The 20,291-nt window shown below is 52.1% G+C and overlaps 1 protein-coding gene across 1 annotated transcript; it reads left to right on the top strand.

Moving 5' to 3' along the window:
• Positions 1 to 5,810: 5,810 nt before the first annotated feature.
• On the top strand, positions 5,811 to 18,354 carry FAM118A (family with sequence similarity 118, member A). Its single transcript, XM_006866896.1, has 8 exons — positions 5,811 to 5,857; positions 6,869 to 7,121; positions 9,559 to 9,780; positions 11,883 to 12,011; positions 12,881 to 13,166; positions 14,441 to 14,473; positions 16,853 to 16,936; positions 18,182 to 18,354. Exons 1-8 carry the CDS (start codon positions 5,811 to 5,813, stop codon positions 18,352 to 18,354), a joined length of 1,227 nt encoding a protein of 408 aa, XP_006866958.1.
• Positions 18,355 to 20,291: the final 1,937 nt, after the last annotated feature.

Genomic DNA, 20,291 nt, shown 5'->3' with positions numbered 1-20,291 from the left:
CTAGCCAGACCTAGAAGTGGAATCTTGAATATGATGAAAGAAATGTGAAAATGTTCAGTACAGATGAGTGAGTGCGCACAGGTTCGCACCTGCTTGCCTTGAGTACCGGGTCACCCACCGCTGCCCCGTCCTCCTGCTGTGCCCAGGGACCTGTTTGAGCAGACAGCTGCTGACCTTCGTCCTGTACTGGAATCAGGTGCTGCCTGGCTTGGGCCGCCTCAGCTCCCTGGGCACCCGGGAGGTAGAGGAGTTGACAGATAAAAGACTTTTAATTCATGGGTTATGCTAGTTAAGTGAAAGGGTGGTTTGTAGTACACTTGAGTCATTTAGGTTTTTCCAGTGTGATTTTGGTGAGTTTGCTGCCTGAATTGGGTTTCCATTGGACGGTTCATACATTGCCACCCCCACAATGGGACAGCAGTCTTCCCACATCTCCCGTGTTTACGTTTGTATTCCAGTGTCTTTCCTGTTCCTTCCTGTTGTGGGAGCTTTACCCCTGGGTAATGCTCTCCCTTTGATCTCGTCTGGTCAATGAGTAAATTTTTATCAAGAAAATAATTTTACTTTGTTGTTGAGACTATACACAGCAAAGCATACCGAAGAACCCAATTCCACAGTTGCTGTGCTTAGCGCTTAGTGAGACGGATGACGTGTCTCCAGTTGTGCATCCGTTTTGACTCTCCTTTTCTGAGCGGTTCCTCCCGGTTCACAGCAACTCACGGCCATGAAGCTTCCTGTCTAAACTCTTGAATTGATGTTGTCTGTTTCATCCCACAGAGAGCACAATGCAGGCATTTGTTCCTAATTAAGTCATATTTTTGGCTTAAGGTTTAACGAGGATCTCAGGGCGATAGTTTCAGGGCTTCGTCCAGCTCTCAGGACCCCAGGAAGTCCATGAGCATTTGAAATTCTGTTCTGCAATTCTCCCCCTTTGATCAGAATTCTTCTGTGGACTCTGATCACAATGTTCCGTGTTGGTGGCCGAGTACCATCCAGTTCTTCTGGTCTCGTGGCAAACGAGGCAGCTGTCCATGGAAGCAGGTAGCCACACAGTCCATCTGCTCCTCTTGGTCCTGACTCTCCCTCTCTGTAGCTCCAAGTGAATACAGACCAATTGCTGTGCCTTGCATGGCTGCCTGCAAAATTTTAAGACACAGACACTGTGTATCAAACTAGGAGGTAGAACAAAAATACTCAACATGTTAGTAGGCCATTAACTGAGATCTCCCATGAAACTGTGACCCAGAAGCTGCGAAGCTGTGGTGATTTCGTTAGACCACTCCTACTAGGGAACTGCTCTTGACAAGCACTGTGTGTTCTCTCCCGCAAACCTTTTGGGCATTCATTTCTTTACCCCTCAGTCCACTCATTGTTCTCTGCACAGTCTCATCTTCTTGTCCCACCCCTCTGCTCTGTTGCTCCCGGGCTGGGTGTCTCCCGAGTTACAAGCATCTGCCGCCTGGTGGGCTGACCATCCTGGAGCCTCACATGACCTTCCATTTAGCCTTGGCAGCTCCAGTGCTGAAGTGGTTTGCAATCTCTTGTCTGTTTCCCATTGGACCAAGAATTCCTGTGAGCAAGCCCTGGGAGCAGACACCAGGGGGCATGACAAGGAGGGAGGGTGGCTCGTTCCCAGCAGGCTATAAGTGACAAGTTCTGGGTTTTGCCCTGGACTCAACCTGAGGAACACGTGTGGTGGCCGGGCTCTGGGAACACAAGCCCAGGCACAGTGTCTCGTGACTCAGTGGCTGGTTCACCAAATGTACGTGGTCTCAATTTCATGGCTTCAGATACAGAAGATGGGAGTTGGTGCCAGGCCGGGTTTTATTTTCTGTACTCCCTGAGAAGTGTTGGAGAAGGGTTGCTCTGATGATGTGGTTTTGAGCTTGCAGACTGGTGATGCCACAATCACCGCCGGAGACCAGGCTGGAGGAAGGCTTTGTTACTGCTGCTCTCAAGAATCCTGCTGGCTCATGGCCTTGAGGAAACTTCCAGAACTGGGGCAGCAGCTGTTTGGGCCAGTGCCTACTTGGGCCTGGGTTTTAGGAGGTCTGGGAGAATGTTGAGGGGATTGTGGGCTTTGGCTTCAGTGTGGATGCTGCTGAGTGAATAGGAAATGAGGTCATGTTCCAAGCATGTAGTGAGGAAGGGGAGGGGAGTGTAGATGCCTAAATATGGGCTGCTCTGCAGGCCAATTCAGTTTGGTAGATACCGCTGTGGGGCTCCTTGGCTCTAAAGACACATGGTGGCCCATCTGCCTATTGAGGGTGGCCTGGGTGACTGCACCGAGGACTGTCCAAGGGTTCAGCTTCATTCCTTCCTCGCTGGGAAACAGGCCCTTGGTTTTGAGCCCTTAAAGCCTCCTTCTCCCAGCCGCCCCCACACTTCAGTGAGCGTTCCCACCCACGCTGAGCAGGGGTGCTGTGAGAACCTTTGGAAACCGCTCCCATGTTGGGAGTTAGATGCTGTCAGTAACAAGTGACAGGTAGCACCAGGGACTGTCAGAAGAACAAACAAATCTGTGTAGAAAGAAGTACAGCCAGAATGTTCCTTAGAAGCCAGGATGGCCAGGCTTTATCCCTCATACTTTGGACATGTTATCAGGAGGGACCAGTCCCTGGAGAAGGACATCATGCTTGATTAAATGGAGGGTCAACAAAAAAAAGGAAGCCCTCCCCCCAGTGAGCTGGATTGGCACAGTGGCCGCAAGCATAGCAGCGTTTGTGAAGATGGCACTGGGCCAGGCGGTGTTGTGTTCTGTTGTGCACGGTGTCGTCACTATGATGTCTCCTAACAGCAACAACAACAAATGCAGCCGTCAGGTTTCCACATTGTGAGAAAGCATTCAGCATCACAATGTCCTAACTCTGAACATCTGATGGAGGAGCAAAGGCCGTGGGCCAACCACAGAGAGAGAGAGAGAGAGAGACCAGTGACTGTTGGTGACCCTAACGTGTTAGTTTTGAGGTTGGGGTCGGGGCCACTGGATCAGTCTGCTGATGAGCACCTCAGTGATGTTTCAGGTAGGATTGGACAGGAATGGGCTCTGGGTCCCCTTTGTGGTGGGAGGTGGGGACAGTCCCTTTGGCAGTGGAACCAGAAGTTTGGAATGAGGTGCTTCCTCAGCTTTCAGAACACTGTCAGTTTGCCACAGTGACTTTTATAGTTGGTAGAACTGAGAGAGGGTGAAGAAGTAAATTCGTCATTGAAACCTAGGGCTGGGAGCTCCAGGGTGCGTATGCTGGGGTTGTGTGACGGTACAGCTTACTAACAGCTGTGAGGAGGGCGCAGGACAGGATGGGGCCAACACAGCAGCACCCACCAGCAGTAAAAGTAACCCCTGACCCCTGAGAGAACCGAGGAGCCTGTGCACTGTGGGGACCTGTGAGAGAAGGAAAACTCACATCTTTCCCACTAAATAGAGAGCGATGGAAAGTGGTGAGGACACCCTGTCCAAAGGTGGGATAGCAAAGCTCGCCCAGGTTTCACTGGGTGCAGTGCGAAGCTCATACTTTATCTTCCATAGAAAAGATGGAGTAGATCCCAAATGCTAGCCTGCCTACCTGCCCATGCCATGCCATCTCCATGACCGACCCAGCCTGAGCCCCCCTGAAAGTGATAGCCCCTGGGGGCCTTGTGCCCCTCACCTGTTTGGGAACATTTGGGGGCAGGCCACAGGCACCTGTTTGGAGAGTGGTTAGACAGGACCAGCATGTCTGTAGTTCCCAGAACTCTTCCTGAATAACTCATCTCAGGATCTAGGAGACGGTCTGTGTACCGAGATGATGCCCTGCAGCATGGAGCTGGATAGAACAAGCCACGGCATGTCTGAGGTAGAGTCACATCCACCCGGCTTGGAAAGTTCTTGGAGAAACGGAATACAGAGAGAACTGAATTGTTCCATGAACAAGTCCTCGCCTATATGTAGCCAGTACTTTTATAGTTACAAATAGCTTTTTAAAAAAGAAAACTTACTGTGTTCTGAGTGAGTGAAGGTTTACAGGGCAGAGCATCACTTTTACATTCAGCAAATCAATGCAATGATTCCAACCCCCTCCATGCACCAGCAGTAACAGTATTACCTCTGTTGCCTTTTTTCTTTTAATTATGCATACCAAATTGAAAATATATACTGGTTTAAATGTCCAAGGGCACATTTTGTGAGCCAGCCTCCTTCCTGCCCCCAGGCACACTGCCTTTCTCAGTCCATGGACCTCGTGACCTCTGCTCTCTGTCTCTCCATGCCATGGCCTCGGCCACCATCTCTGTTGTGTCTGCTTTTCTGGTCACGATCCCTCCCTCCTCTCATGTTCTTCCCTCTTGATGGTCCTAGGGTCCTCTGTTCCTGAGATGACAGATGAACTGCTCCCCCTTCTAGTTGCACCTCTTCTATATTTACAGATATGACAATCACCATTAGCCCTGATAACACTTGCAATTAAATATGAAATCCTATCCCATCATCACCACACCCATCTGGACAAGAGGAAAACTATTCAGTGGGGTTTCTATCTTAACTCCCCTCGTTCTGACACTAAGCCAGCCACTTCGTGCCTTTAAAGTCCCCTAGTTTTGAGAGCCGAAGTCTAAGCTGCCGGACCCTGTCAACCCTGTGTACTGAGGAGGCACACTTGATGCTTGATATGGAGAGTGCTTCCCTTTCAGTTGGGGTTTTGGGCAGCTTCATCCATAAGGTCCCTTTGATCTGGTTGGAGCAGTTGGCATTTGCCCCCAGTACCAGACGTCTTTATCTTCATCTGGTGGAAGACTGGTCAGCAAGCCTTCCAAGCTAGGTCAAATGAGTACTTTCTGCAACTTTGGGAGTTCTTACACACCTCCCCCCTCTTCAAACCAGCTGGCCACTTCACTCTTAATACTAGCCCTCAGTGTCCTGGGGCTCGGAAGTCGACACACCAGCCAGCCCTTCCTCTTCTCTCTCTCATCTCAAGGTTATGGGGTGATGAACAGTTTTTAACGAGGAAAGTGTTTTTATTATAATGCATGAAAAATGTTGGATATGCGCTGTGATCACAAGTACCATAAAAATTAAGTTAAAAAGTCCAGAGGAAAATACGCAAATGTTCACGCTTACTGCTTGTAGATGGGAGCATCACGATTTAAATGGAACATTTCCTGCTGATTCCCTTGTTGTCTATAGTACATACTCACTCTGGACTCTGGGGAAATGCGAGTCTGGAAAGATTGTAGAATCTTTCCAATACTGATGCTGTTGAGTTTGAATTACTGCTTCAGGTAACCTAAGAATTGACTTTCTGCTTTCGATACTTCGGGATTGGGTCTAAGTATGGGTGGGCTGAGGCTCTCGGAAGCAGAGCCATGAAGAGTCTCACTCCACCTCAAAGGTGAAGTACCTGAGACTCTGAAAATCAGCACTTGTCTTTAAGGGGCCTTGGTGGTGCAGCAGGTTAAGTGTTGATCAGCTAACCAAAAGGTCAGAAAGGCGAGGCTGTCTGTTCCCATGAAGATTTACAGTGGGGACACGGCAGGGGGCAGTTCTCTGTCCTAGAGGGTTGCCGTGTGGCCTGGGCCACTTGGCCTTTTCTTCCTGATGTGCTAAGTCCTGTGTGCTCAGGCCACTGAGCAGCGGCTGGAAGATCCTCCTGCAAGGTGTCTAGGGCCAGCAGCCCCCTCTCATAGGAGCCTGCCCCCAGGGCTCAGGTAGTGGCTGACTTAAATCCAGGGCCTTTGATTTGAATTCACCTTTCACTCTCTGCCAGGACTCTCATAAAAGACCGTGTATCTGGCAACGGGAGTCAAGTCTGACTGAGTTTTCTCCTTAGGGTTCACAGATGGATTCAGTGGAAAAGACAAGTCATAAAAGTGAACAGAAATCAAGGTAAACTAAGTCATCTGCACCTGCAGGCAGACTCACTGACTTCACATGGGGCTCCTTACACGTCACTTAGCAGATTCCCTGTGGGTCCAGGGGGGAGCTGAGGGCTGTTTACCCTTTTGCTCCAACAAAAGAATGATTCCAAAAGGCTGTTTCCTGCCCTGGTGCCCCAGAGCCTGCCCTCAAACCAGCCAGCACGTGGCTAGGGAGTAGGTGGTGGCTTGAGGTGCCTAGCTTGGCAGGGAAGAATTCTTTGACTGTAAATGGGTGGCAGGTTGTACTCGGGAGGGAGCAAGGCAGCCTGGAGCGGGCAGGGTAGAGGGCCTGCCACCACAGGCGGGGCTGTTTCTCAAGGAGGCTATGTTTGCCTGCTTTTTGCAGCTCTAAGCCTGAAAATCGCTGAGGCTTATCATCACCATGTTGTTGTTGTTAAGTACTGTGGAGTCAGTTCTGACTCACAGTGACCCTGCACAGGTTTTCCGAGGCTGCAATTCTTTACGGGAGCAGACAGCCTTATCTTTCTCCCGCAGAACAGCTGGTAGAACTGCGAACCTCGAGGTTAGCAGCCTGATGATGGGTCACTTAAAGAGCCCTGGTGGCATAGTGGGTTAAGTGTTACACAGCTAATCACAGGGTTGACAGTTCGAACCCACCAGCCGCTTGGAGGGAGAACAGTGAAGCTATTTGCCCCCATGAAGACACACAGCCTTGGAGACCTTATGGGGCAGTTCTGCTCAGAGTCGGTCACCCCGATGGCAGTGGGATATGTCTTGGGACACCTACGATGAGTAAGACACAGCTGCCCCCAGACTTTATGAAATGACTCCTGACTCCTGGTGGCCCGCAGAGCCCACCTCCTTTTCCCATAGAGTGGCAGCTGGCTTTGGTCAGCAGCCTCTGTGCCCAGGGCTCCTTGGCTGTGAGGCGGGAGCTGGTAAATAAAGTCCACGGGAGAACTAGGCTCTCAGCATACTCCCACGCTGACGCCCTTCTCTCTGTCCCTGTTTTAAGTAGAAAGTTTCTCAAAAGCCTGGTCCGGAAGCAGCCCCAGGAGCTCCTCCTGGTCATTGGGACAGGCGTCAGTGCAGCCGTGGCCCCGGGGATCCCGGCGCTGCGCTCCTGGCGAGGCTGCATTGAGGCAGTGATCGAAGCCGCTGGACAGCTGGAGGTGCTGCACCCCGGGGACATCGCCGAGTTCCGGAGGAAGGTGACCAAGGACCGGGACTTGCTGGTGGTTGCCCACGATCTCATCCGCAAGATGTCACCTGTGAGTGTCTGACAGGTGCCGCAGGTCTGCCCATGTCTGACTGGCGAGTCTGGTGGACCGTCTTGGAACCAAGGGAGCAGCTCTGCTCTGCTCTGCGGGGTTGCTGTGTGTCAGAACCAACTCGATGGCACTGGGTCTGTTTGCTGTTCACGTTCGGCCCAGTCAGGCTGACTTTGGGTTCTGGGCCGTGCTGGCAAGTGTGGAGAGAACGCGGCACTCACCTCTCAGCAGGGGCTGGCGGAGGAGCCCATGAGACAGGGGACTCCAGACTCCTTCCTGCTGAGTGGGGCTGGGACAGGTGCGGTGACAGGTCATGGGGGGGGTCCTCCGCACGAGCAGGTGCAGTGGCGTGGTGGGGCCCATCACGGTGTCTCGGCCCTGATGCCAGGAAGCTGTGCAGCGTGGTAGAGGCGGTGGCAAGTGTCTTCTCTTTATTGAAGAGGAACCAAACGATAGTGGGTGGCCCATAATCCTGTTCTGCTTCTCAGGCCGTGACGAGTGTGTCTGCCCAGTGAGGGGGGGTGGACCAAGCAGCCGTCTCCCCGGCCTGACGCAGAAGGTACCCAGGCTGCTGCTGCTTTCATCTCAGTGAGCCGAGTCTGGGAGACCCAGATTCAGGTCCCAGTCAGGGCTTGTCACGTGCAGCCATTTCTGCCTCAGGGGAGGCTGTGTGCAGCTAGGGCGCTCACCTGGTCCCACCAGAGCTTTTAGATTAAGAGGGGCTGGCAAGAAAGGCCTGGGGCTCGACCCCCAAATGTCGGCCAGTGAGAACCCCGTGGGTCCCAGTGAGAACCCTGTGGGTCCCAGTGGTTCTGCACCCAGTTATTGTGAGACGCAGGCCTGGGCAGCGTTTCTTTGCAATGTGCACTATGTGCCCGTGAACTGGGGCAGACTTGACCACAGCTACAAACAGCACCCTCACGTAGCTTGCCTAGAGTTCAGACCGTGACTTCAGCTGGGTCAAGGTGCCAACCGTGGGTGGTGCTCAGAGGGCCTGCAAGGTTAACCTGTATCTAGAGATGAAGTTTTTCTGGACATCACCACCTTCATTCCCCGGGTGACAGTTGGTGGTGCTTTCGTGCACCCGACTGCGTCTGGTCCTTGATCAGCAGTATGCCCCAGAGAATGTGGTGGGATGCTGGGCAGCACAGAGGGCCCACGGAGATGAGGCCCCTCATTGAAGTGAGTGAGGGTGCTGTCGTCTCGGAGAGTTTGGAAGTCAGTCTCCTCTTGTCTCTGTGTGTTTGCTCTTGTTGAGAACTTTGAAGGAGCTCCAGTGAGGCCGTCTGCCCACCTGTCTTGAGGGGAGCTGTGGAGAGGGGGGTGATCGGGGCTGCGGTGTTGGCGCAGGAGTGACCTTGGAGAGGGGGGGTGAGTCGAGTGGGAGTTTTGCCAGGAATTGCAGGAGGAGGGAGGGGAGCTGGATGCATGTGGATGGCGGGTTAGGGAACCACAGCAGGCATGTGGTCGAAGGACGACATTGGTGGGGTAGGCAGGGAGGGGCACAGGGTAGTAGGGTCAGCAGCTTATTGGTCTTGCTGGGGTGACATTTCCCTGAATGCTAGATAGGTGGTCTGGAGAGAGAGAGAGACTGGAGGCAGGAGGCTGGGTGGGAACAGCTCCCAAGGCGGAGGGGTGAGGTCTAGAGTGATCTGGGGCCCTGGGCTGGTCACTGGGGACAGTCAGTGGTGGAGGAATTTGGAGGCCGCCAGGAGCTGAAGTCTCCAGGGAGTGAGGGCTGTGAAGTTTTTACCCCAAAGAGAGCAGCTGGCCGGCCAGCCGGGAGAGGACAGCAGGCAGTCAGCAGGGCACACAGGGGCTGTGGCGAGAAGCCCTTTGGGAGGGTGTCGGGAAGGGGTACCAGAAGGAAGGTGAACATCGACACGAGACTGAAGGTGGGAGGTTCTGCCGACAGTGGACTAGACGCTGGGCTGGGAGCCGTGGGGTGAGGGGATTATGATGGTGTCCATGTGGGGAGAGCTGGGTGAAGGGCTGCAAAGAAGTTCCCCCCACGGGCCACATAGCCATCCTACGGTGGGAGACAGGCGGGCGAGTCCCCAACATTGTGATCCCCTAGAGCAAAGACCCTTCAGAAAAGCTGTTTGGACTCACTTGAGGCCGCAGCCCCTCAGCTGCCCCCTGTCCAGGCCCAGTCTCCGGCTCACTGTCAGCGGTTGAGACATGCCCTCTGACCTCACCTCTTATTTGCCCCCCGTCCCATTCTGCCTCTGGGTCCAGGAGGTGTGCACATGGAAGCCTTTGTCTTGCCTCTACGGAAGTGCCTGGTTTCCTCAGGAAGAGTACTGTACTGTCTACTCCCCAGCCCCCAACTCTGCTTTCCCTGACCTGGACACCCCCATCTGCAGGTCTCTGGCTCCCACCTCTGGGGTCTGCTCCACAAGGCCCGGGCTTGTAACTGCTGTCTTCTTTTCCCCAGCGCACAGGGGACACCAAGCCCAACTTCTTCCAGGACTGTCTGATGGAGGTCTTTGACAACCTGGAGCAGCACATCCAGAACCCACTGGTGCTGCAAGCCATCCTGCGCCTGATGGAGTGCGGCACCATGGTGCTGACCACCAACTACGACAACCTGCTCGAGCTGGTCGGGCAGCAGCAGAACCGGCCCATGGAGTCACTGGACCTCCAGGACAAGACCAAGGTGGGCCGTCACTGTCCATGCTTTGGATACGGCCGCCTGCTCAGGCCCTTCATCTGCCCCACCGTGTCTTACTTCTTTGGTCCCTGGGTAGCGTAAATGGCGTGTACTCTGCCATTAACCTAAAGGGCCATGGTGTGGCGCTGTAGGGTAAGCACTGGACTGCTAACCACAAGGTCAGCAGTTCAAACCCACCAGCCGCTTTCAGAAACAGGATCGCTATAAGTTGGAACCGACTCAGTGCCACTTAACAACAGCAACATTAACCAAAGGTTTGAACTCAGCCAGTGGCAGTGGGCTTCAGTGACATCTCAGCCACAAACGTGACGGGAGCAGCTCTGCTGGGGAAGCAACCAGAGTGGGCACCATGGCAACAGGCTTGGTTTCTGCCAGGCATTCTGTCCCGCAGGCCTGCAAGTTTCCCTAACCTGCATTTCCTTGTGCTCATTGTACAAAACACAGGCCATAAAAATAACACAAAGCAAAACTGCCCACAGGCTGCCTGCTGGGAGTTTGGTTGATCAAATTTGAATTGCTTTCTCGATAACATTTGTGCCCTAACGTTTCCCCTTAATACCTGTTCTCCTGTCAATATTTGGTGCTGTAGGATAAATACTGGACTGCTAACTGCAAGGTTGGTGGTTCAAACCTACCAGTCGCTCTTTGGAAACCCTATGGGTCGGAACCGACTTGATGGCACTTAACAACCACAGTAGCAGCAAACTGTTATAAAAGCAAGATTTCAAATGACCAAATCATGATCATTCTAAGGATGATTGTTCCTCGTCCTCTATTCTCACCAACATGGTTTTACTGTTTACACCCCTCTGCCTCGTTTGCTGCCACAAGGTCAGTTCCTAGAAGAGCCTTGGGGTGAAAGGGTTAAAGGTTGACCATGTCAGTGACCAGTGTACCCTCTCACCAGCTGTGAATGGGGGTGCCTGTTACCTGTATCGGGTCATTTAAAAAGCATAACCAAATGCACTTTAGCCAGTTGCTGCGTGCACGTTAACTGTATTTCTTTGATGAATGAGGCTAATTGCACTCTCGGTTTGCTCACTGTACTTTACTGTGTGTCTGTGAAGTGCCTGCCTCCTCCTGTGTCAGTGTGTATGAAGGTAGACAGCAGTTTCTGCAACTGAGTCCACTCTGGGAGTGGGCACGGGGAGGCTACAGTGTGTGGCGATGGCATCTTGTGTGAGACCCCCGACAAGGGAGGGCTGGGGACACATCCTGGCTCGCAGCTCAGAGTCCCCAACAATCACCTTCCTGGGACATGGGCACAGCCCTGTTGGAAGGTCTCGCTTTGAAATTGTAGTTCCTGCCGCCATTGTGGGTGTCCAGGGCCACCAGTGACACTCGGAGTCCACCCTTCCAGCAAGTCTGTCCCATGTCTTAGGGCTGCTGACCGTTGTAAACAGCGTGTGGAGAGGAGCTACACACTGGCGGCACAGCCCTGCGAGCTAGCCCGGTGAGCGGGGAGCATCTTCCAGCTGTCAGCGGCCTCTGCCTGAGACGGAATCACATGTCAGCTCTGTTCCTAACTGAGCTGTGAATGGCTGGCCATTTGATGTAGTCTGTCTTCCATGTGGATTTCCTTTTCCAGTTAAAGAACGACTTAAGTGTTGGTTTTGTTGTTGGATGCTGTCAAGTTAGTTGTGACTCAAAGGGACCCCGTGCACAACAGAGGAAACACTCACTGCCCTGGTCCCGCGCCATCCTTACAGTTGTGGCGGGTTGAGCCCATTGTTGGCAGCCACTGAGTCAGTCCATCTCTTTGGGGGCCTTCCTCTTTCTCGCTGACTGTCCACTTTCCCAGGCACAACGTCCTTCTCCAGTGCAGTGTTTAAAATATACTGTGTGACTGAGAAGGGTAAGCCTCCCACCGTGACCCTCCTAAAGCAATCCTGTGAGATTTCCTACTGCACTCTGTCTGTAATGAGCTCATGTTGAGCCGCTGTGACCGGAGGAAGGAGCGTCAGTAGCAGTAGAATTTCTCCTCTGTCTTGAAGGTGTCGTTGAAATAGAGAAACCCCGAATTGGGTCAGGAAGCTTCTCTCGTTTCTGCTCAAAGTCATGCCTGCCCTTGCTCTCGCTTCCCCTAGGTCCTGCAGTGGGCGCGAGGACACATCAAGTACGGCGTGCTTCACATTCACGGCCTGTACACAGACCCCTGTGGGATGGTGCTGGACCCGTCCGGGTATAAAGATGTCACCCAAGACCCCGAAGTTATGGTATGGCGCCTTTTCCCCTGCATTTGAGGCCTAGCCTTGGGCTTGGGTGGGGACGGGCACATGGTGGCCTTTAGCCGGCAGCTGTTCACTGAGTATGTGTTTAGTTCTGGGCTCGGGCTGGCCTGGCCCTCCCTTCCCACGCTTGGCCCAGGGCCCTAGGGAACTTCTCAGTAGGATGTCGGTCTGGTCGTTATTTGCACACGAACCATGAACACTAGTGCTGGAGTGTGTCCTGGCCTCTGCCCTCCCACTGCTGTGGAGCAAGCTGGTGTTTTAGCGTTCAGGCCCACTCTTAGCCTTCTCTCTCCACCAGGCTTCTCGATGCTCTTCCGTGACAGATCTGAGGAAGGGCAGCCATTCCTCAGGGCCAAGGCTCAATCTTCTGTCCTGTGCTGACCTTCCAGGGTTCTGGCGGGTCCCTGTCGCTTCCCAGCCCACCTGTCAGCTGCCATGATCCCCTAGATCTGACCCCCTAGATCTGTGTGGCTGTCATACCCTGCATGTCTGACCCTTCTCCTCCTCAGCTTCCCTGGTCCCCACAGACCATACTGTGGAACTGGGACATTGTAAATGCAGGGTGCACTGTGTTTTAATGTTGAAACTCCGCGTCCTGCGCATTGAGCGATTGGAGCGGGGGCAGGGCAACAGCATGGGACCAGCGTCGATTTGGGTGGGGCCCGGGCAGCTGGCTGGTCGCGATAGACATGGGCTCCCTGTACTCTAGGAGGCAGTAAGTGCGTCGTCTGAGAGCTGACCAGGCTGTGGGCTACGTGTCGCCCTTGGTGTCGCATGGCTGGAGAGCAGCAGTGGCTCAGAGCCACCCAGGCTGTGTCTACAGTGAGCATCCGGGTCTCCTCACTTTTTCACAGGAAGCTCTGCAGAACTTGTACCGCACCAGGTCGTTCCTGTTTGTGGGCTGTGGGGAGACCCTCCGTGACCAGATCTTCCAGGCACTCTTCCTGTACTCGGTGCCCGATAAGGTGGAGCTGGAACACTACATGCTGGTCCTCAAGGAGAGTGAGGACCAGTTCTTCAAGCACCAGGCGGACATGCTGCTGCACGGGATCAAGGTGGTGTCTTATGGGGACTGCTTCGACAGCCTCCCCGGCTACGTGCAGGACCTCAGCACTCAGATCTGCAGGCAGCGGAGCCCAGGTACAAGCCCGTCGGTCAAGTTCACCAAACTCCCAGTTCCTTTTGGAAACGACCTCTGGGTGGGGTGGGCTCGTGGTGAGAGTATTATGCTCTGTGATTGGGTGTGGCAGCAGGTCAACCGTCCGCTGTGTGCATGTGTTGTGCAGATCTGGGCCGCCTCAGCTCCCAGGCCAGACTTGAGGGGCCCTTGACCCAGAGGGGAACCCCCAGGCTCAGGCACTTGTGAGGTGTTGTCGCTGTAGAGTACACGTGCTTCTCGCCTCAGCTGCCCCTGGATTCCCACTTGAAAAGTCAGAGTTCCAGGAACACTTGGCGTCTTTTCCCACGTAACCTCATTCTCTGCTCTGCTGCCCACAGCACGCCTTTGGAGGAGCAGGTCATGGGCTAGGAACCACCAAGATGAACTGGGTCATCTTGTTGGGAAGCCACTTTGCATTTGGTGTCATCGATGACAGCAAACTTGAAAAGGCCTGTCCTGATGATCCTTGAGTTGTAACGGGACACCCAGATGTACAGTTTCCCACACCTACAGCCGGCTGGGTGGGATCTTGTTAACTGTGGCCCTTGGACAACTGGGGGATACTGAGATCACCAGGGAGGGCTGCACAGACAATTCAGTAGCCGGTGTGTTTTGTTTTGTCTCTTTTACCACTAGCCTTCCCAGAATTGTCAACAATTACCAGCAGAGACTGATTTAAGCTCCACTGGCCTTCCTAAAGGCGTAACTGGGGATCTGTCAGTTTCTTCCTCAGGGAAGGACAGGAGACAAATGTTTCCCTCTTTACAGTAGCGATAGCTGGGTTTGAACTGTATACCTTGCAGTCCTGATGTGGCACTGAAGGATAAGCACGGAAATGCTAACCGAATGCTAACCGTAAGGTCGGCACTACAAACCCACCTGCTGTTCCTTGGAAACCGAATTAGGGTCGCTGTGAGTTGGAACTGACTCAGCAGCACTGAATGACCGACCACCCCTTAGCCTGGCCCCACTGGCTGCTCCCGCACCGCCGCCCCCAGCAGGAGAGGAGGTAGCGCATCTGTCTCGTTGCTGCCCAGTCCACCTGAGCTACACTCTGCCTCAGGCTCCGGAGGGACGGTGCCAGCAAGGACCCGGACGGCTGTTGGGCTGATGGCGGGGAGGCTGGCCGAGTGCCCTCAGTCCCCCTCCAGGTGGGGCATTACAGCCTACAACAGGGCTCTTCCTGGGCAGCGGGCCTGCGCAGGGAGCACACGGCCAAGGTGAGCTCATTGCTTTGCTTTTGCTCTCTCCTCAGACGCTGACCACGTGGACAGCACCACACTGCTGAGTAAGGCCTGCTTTCTTTCCACCCCGTCATCCCTGGCCCTTCCTGTCACGATAGTCACAGAGATGACCACCCGCCGACCCTCACTCCGCTCCCTGCCACAGTGAGGGGGCAAAGCCACTTAGTTGGCTCTGGGCCACCTGCCACCTCCTGAGGATGGCCTGTTGTTGTCGAACCAGGTGGAAGTGGGCATTCGGAGTGACACATCGCCCGGCCCTTCAGAAACCTCACCTTTTACACAGGGTTTCTGAGAAGGTGCTTTGTAGTGTTTTGATGTTTCTGAGTTTATTGAGACTTGCTTTGTGGCCTAATACCTGGTCTAGTCTGGAGAATGTTCCACGTACACATCTGTGAGGTAGCGTTGTGGTTACCAGTCAGGCTGCTAACCTCAAGGTCAGCAGTTTGAAACTACCAGCTGTTCTGCGGGAGAAGGATGAGGCTTTCTGCTCCCGTAAAGATTTACAACAGGGTCGCTATGAGTCAGAACTGACTCCACAGCACATAACCACCACCACAGTTATTGTAGAGTTGTCGGTTTCTTCAGTTCTATTAGGGTTTGATTTATGTATTTTGAGGTTGTTTCATTGGGACCTTAGATAATTAATTAATTATGGTTATATGTCTTCTTGTTCTGTCAACCCTTTAATCATGAGATAATGTCCTTCTTTGTCTCTTTGGTTTTTGCCTTAAAGTTGATTTTAACAGGGATTAATATTGCCATTCCTGCTCATTTTTTATTTCAATTGGTTTGATACATTTTTTCCATCCTTTAATTTTTAATCTACTTTGTGTCTTTGCATGTGGTGTGTCTCTTGAAGACAGCATATTGAACGATCCTGTTTCTTATCCATTCTGCCACTCTCTATCTCTTGACTGGTTCATTTGGTTCATTGACATTTGGTGTAATTATCGATAGGTATGGATTAATTGCTTTCGTTCTGTTTGTTTCTGCTCTTTGTGTTGCTGCAGGTTTCTTTGTTCTGCTGCATGCTTTCCTGTGCTGAGTTCATTTCTCTTATATTTTTAGTATTGATCATCTGGACCTCTGTTTGCAGGTTTTGAATGGTCTCCAATGCTGTATCCATTTTGTTTGATTGTTCCTGTAGTGCTTTTCTGCATTCTTGTTTTCCTCAACTTTTCTGTGGAACATGTGGATGCACCTTAATAACATTCTCCTGAACTCGTTTTCAGATAGTTCCATTGCCTCTTCTTCCTCAAAAGCATTTTCTTCTATCTTCCTCTTGGTTGTGTGTTTGAGCTATTATGTCTTGTTCCTGCATGTGAGCAGAAATTTTCTGCTTTTTAGGCATTGTGGTGGTGGTGTACTTGTATTAAGTTGATGAATGTATGTTGGTGTATTCTTAGGCACTCACAGATTGTCTCCTGGGGTATATGATCAGGAGATGAGCTTCTCTGTTCACTGTTCCCCACAGTTCAGTTCAGAGTGGATTTGGCAGATGTTGGTGGGATTTTAGAGGCTAGAGTTGTGGCTTGTCTGTATGGCTGCAGTTGCTGCCCTTTTTCTCTGCAAGTTGCAGACAGGCTTCTGCAATGGGAATGCTCTCGTCTCCCAATCCACTCACTACTCCCATTCAGATTGGCGGTGGTGGGTCATGCTGGCCGCTCCGAATCAGAGGTCGCCTCCTTTCTTGCTTTGTTCAAATTCTTTCTCCTGCTGAGCACTCGATCCACTTACTGACCCCTTCATGCTTGGAGTTCTAGAACCATCCTCTGAATCTCTTCCGTCCGCTTTTCCATGTCTTGGAGTTCTGGAACCATCTCCTGAATCTCTTCCGTCCACTTTTCCATATCTTGGAATTCTGGAACCATCCTCTGAATCTCTTCCATCCACTCTTCCATGTCTTTGCTAAAGAAAGTCTGTGCAGCCATTCTGCCTGGTCTGCCATCAAGCCTACTCGTTTTTCTGGTTAATACTTGCTCAGAATGTGAGCCTTCCTCCTGCTGGGCTAACTCAGCCAATTTTATAAATTCGCAAGAGCTGCTTGTGGTCAGGAGCTCCTGGGGTCTTCATGTGGGTGGATTTGGCCTCAGGCCCTCCCACCTGCTGGCTTGGGGACTGGGAGTAGAGGCCTATGTGGACAGCCCTGTCCTGTCTGCTGGCTGACCCAGGGACCCCCGAGATGAAGACATGTGTCTATGTGGGTGTCTTAGTGCTGGCAGAGCTGCTTTCTGCTTCCCGATGCTCTGGTCACCATGGGAAGGACACACTGGCTGTAGCTCCTTTCTCACTCGCATGACCTCTGGCAGCACAGAGAGCCGTCTTTAGGGCACATCGGGAGCGGGCTCTTGGAGGGTGGGCACCAGAGTAGGGTGCACAAAACCTAGAACTCAGCCTCTCACCACAGCATCTCCGCCCTCCAGGTAGCGCCTGTCAGGACTGTGCGAAGAGGAAACTAGAAGAGAACGGATTGGGACTTTCAAAAAAACCTCGACAGTCAGACACTGGTAATCTTTTCTCTGTGTTTGTTGGAATCATGTTTCAAATGTAATGTCATCGAGTGCTCCATTTCCTGTCCCCAGCCTCTTGGCGGGAGGGATGATGCCCATATCGCACCTACACTGCAGCCAACAGAAGTCACACTTCCCACCTCCTCACCGTTTTGTTGAAGGAAAATATACAGAGAAAGTGAACAGATTGTCAGGCCAGCGTGACGACTTTTCACCCAAATGACTGTAACTCTTGGAAACCATTTGTAGGCTTGCTATGGGTTGGAAACGATTCGATGACACTTAGCAACAACAACAGCTATAACCCAGGAGCCCTGGTGTGGCACTCACTGTAAGATAAGAACTGGACTGCTAATTGCAAGGTCGGCGGTTCAAACCCACCAGCTGCTCCTTGGAAACCCTACACAGGGTTGCTATGAGTCAGAACCAAGTTGATGTCACTTAACAACAGCAACCATAGCCCAAAAAGATACCTGGTGGCATGATAGGTTCCTTATTAGGCTGCTGATCACAAGGTCAGCAATTCGAATCCACCAACTGCTCCACCGAAGAAAAGAAGGCTTTCTGTTCTAATCAAAGTTTAGGTCTCAGAAACCCTCTGGGGTAGGTCTCTGTCTAAGGGTCACTATGACAGCAGTCTGTCTGCTTGACCCATACCCAGTTCCAGAACAGTGCTGTCAAGGCTGAGTGTGGATTTTCCTACGTTCTGCAAAGTGCGTCTCTGTTTTACAGCTTCTGTCCCTTGGTGCTAAAGGCGATGCTGTCCCAACTGCCGTCACCTTGGTCTCAGAGCAAAACACTTTCAATTGTGTTTGGTGTGAGTCCCATCCGTTACTGAACCCCATGTGAGGAAGCAGGATCTGGTGCGCTCACACCCGGCTCTGCCTTGCCTTCCTCCCGGGTCGTGACATGCTCTTGGTTCTCTGTCCCTTCTCCTCCCCGGCTGCCCTGCAGAACTGAGGGAGTGGAGAAGCCTCCAGCCTGTTAAGTCAGTTCTAAAGGTTAAACAAAGAAGCTGTTACATTATTAAAGTAACTGTAAACCGGGGTGCTTTGAGGCCAGCTCCTGTTGTGTCCTGCCCTGCGGGGTGCTCGTCCCAGGCCAGGGGCCTTGTCAAGGTCAAGTGAGGATTCTTTCTTCTTGTGACCGGAATGCACTTGCATTTCTTTATATTTTTGGATGAGTTTTTAGATTCCTTTTCTGTTTGTCCAGTGATAACGTGTTCTCCCATTGTTCTCATAGCTGTTGCCCACGTTCTGCTGTGTCCTCATGGCTGCATTGTTCTTGTCCTCGACTTCCTGTCCTTACTACTTGAGCCTTTCCTGTTCTTGTTCCCCATTCACACGTCCTTAGCCTCCGGGAGCTCCCACCGACACCAGTGTGAACTTGCCCAGGGCTGTGTGTCTGATAGTTGAGTTGAGAGACCCTGATGCCTGTCTTTTTCACAATGACTTATATGAGGGGGATTCAGAGACTTGTGTGAGAATGGCATGAAAAAATTCTGGAATTTTTTGAGGACCTATTTGAAGCCCCCTGGCATGCTCTGCAGCCTGCTGCTTTCCTTCCTGAAAACTGTGGGGATCTCCTTTCTGACGTTTAGCAATTGTGTAAGGATAGGTTGGGGGAAAGTCTTTGGGATTTACCTGGCTTAGTTTTTCTCTTTTTTCCAGTCCTGAAATTCTTCCCATGATCATTGTTTTTCTCATCTCTGTTCTCATTTCCTGGAATTCTTAGTAAATTGGAGCTCTGGGATTGGTTTCTAACAACTCTTACACTTTCCCTAACATCTCTTAATTTCCGGACACCAATTTGAAAACAGCTTTCTGGGAGACTCTGTCCCAGCTCCTGAGTTGGATGTTCACTTTGACGTGTTCTCTTCCATTTAACAGAGTTCCATTTGCTGAGCTGTCTTTTCTCTTTCCCACTGTTTTTTTTATCAATGTTATCTTTTCACACCTCTGGAGACCTTGGGCACCTAGTCATCTGATGCTGGCCATTCCCAACAGCATTTGGGAGAGAGGATTTTCAGATACTTGGAGTTTGTTTTTCTTTTAATAAGAAAACTGACAGTGAACACCTGTCACCAGCCACCAGTGAGTTTTAAGTGCTCTGAGTCACTTAACATGTTAATTGCCTATTTACTAAGCAATAAACCAATTCATTAGTGGGTCTACTTGAGCCCTGGTGGGGTCATGGTTAGGCACTTGACTGCTAACTAGGTGGGAGAAAGATGAGTCAGTTTGCTTTCATAAAGACTTACAGACTTTGGAACCCTCTGGGGAGGTTCTCCTCTGTCCTGTCGAACAGCTATGAGTCGTAATCAATGCACTGCTGATAGATTTTAGTGATCAACTTCCACAGGGAATGATGGGTTGGGGGCGAGAGTAGATGGATGGGACTGTGAGTTTTGCTGTTGGGCTGCAGGGGAAGGTGTTAGTGACCCTGCATGATGTAAGTGCTTTAGAATAGACACACATACTGATTTGAGGGAGAGTTAAATTTTGCTAGTGTTTTGGAAAGAAAGCCCTGCACGTCTTCCAGCAAACATGGGACTGTGAGCTGAGCTGTAGGGATACCTGAACTTACAGTCAACAGAGACTCTGTGGGCTTTCCTCCAGCTGTGGCTTTTTCTCATGCTTCTCATTCCTGCTCTGTTTCCTCATTTGTCTTTGATGTTTAAGGGTACATTGTGTTGGTTCCCCCACTGTTGTGCTGTGTGTGTCTGCAGGCCTTCCCTCCATCCCTTGATCCTGTGTTGGGCATGCTGGACAGGCTTTGCTGTAAAGCAGTGGACAGACCACTGCCCAAGCCGGGCCCTTCCCATGCTGATTAAACACTTGGTCTAGGACGCCAGCATGTTACTGCAGCCCACCCATCTTCTCTGCTGTTGGGGGTGTGTTCAGAGACGCAGCCTTCTGGTCTGCCTCCCACATGGCTGGGAGCCGCGTGTTATCCTGGTCTTGCCACACTGCAGATCGGAGAGCTCAGAGCAGCAGATGGCTGCAGCCTCCATGAGCATGTTCTGAGCCTCGTTGTTCCGTACGGGACACACGTGCAGAGTTCCCCTCACCGCCCATCCACTCAGGAACGGAGCCAGCCTGTGACTCGGGAGGCTTCCCGGTCCTTTGCAGACCTTTCATTGTGATTGTCTTCGCCCCCTTTGGTAGACAAGGACTGCTGCTTCCATGTTGGAGGGGTTCTCAAAGTCAGGGCCCCTGAAGAGCGGTAGAACCGCCCCATAGCGTTTCCAGGGCTGCAGTCTTCACAGACGAAGCCAGCCTCATCTTCCTCCCAAGGAGCAGCTGGTGGGTTTGAATTGCTTTTTGGTCCGCAGCCAAGCGCTTACTGCACC

This window comes from Chrysochloris asiatica, unplaced genomic scaffold (assembly GCF_000296735.1).
Source record: "Chrysochloris asiatica unplaced genomic scaffold, ChrAsi1.0 scaffold00097, whole genome shotgun sequence".
Taxonomy (NCBI): Eukaryota; Metazoa; Chordata; class Mammalia; order Afrosoricida; family Chrysochloridae; genus Chrysochloris; species Chrysochloris asiatica.
The sequence above is the reverse complement of the archived record's forward strand: the minus strand, read 5'-3'. Positions and strand labels throughout refer to the sequence as shown.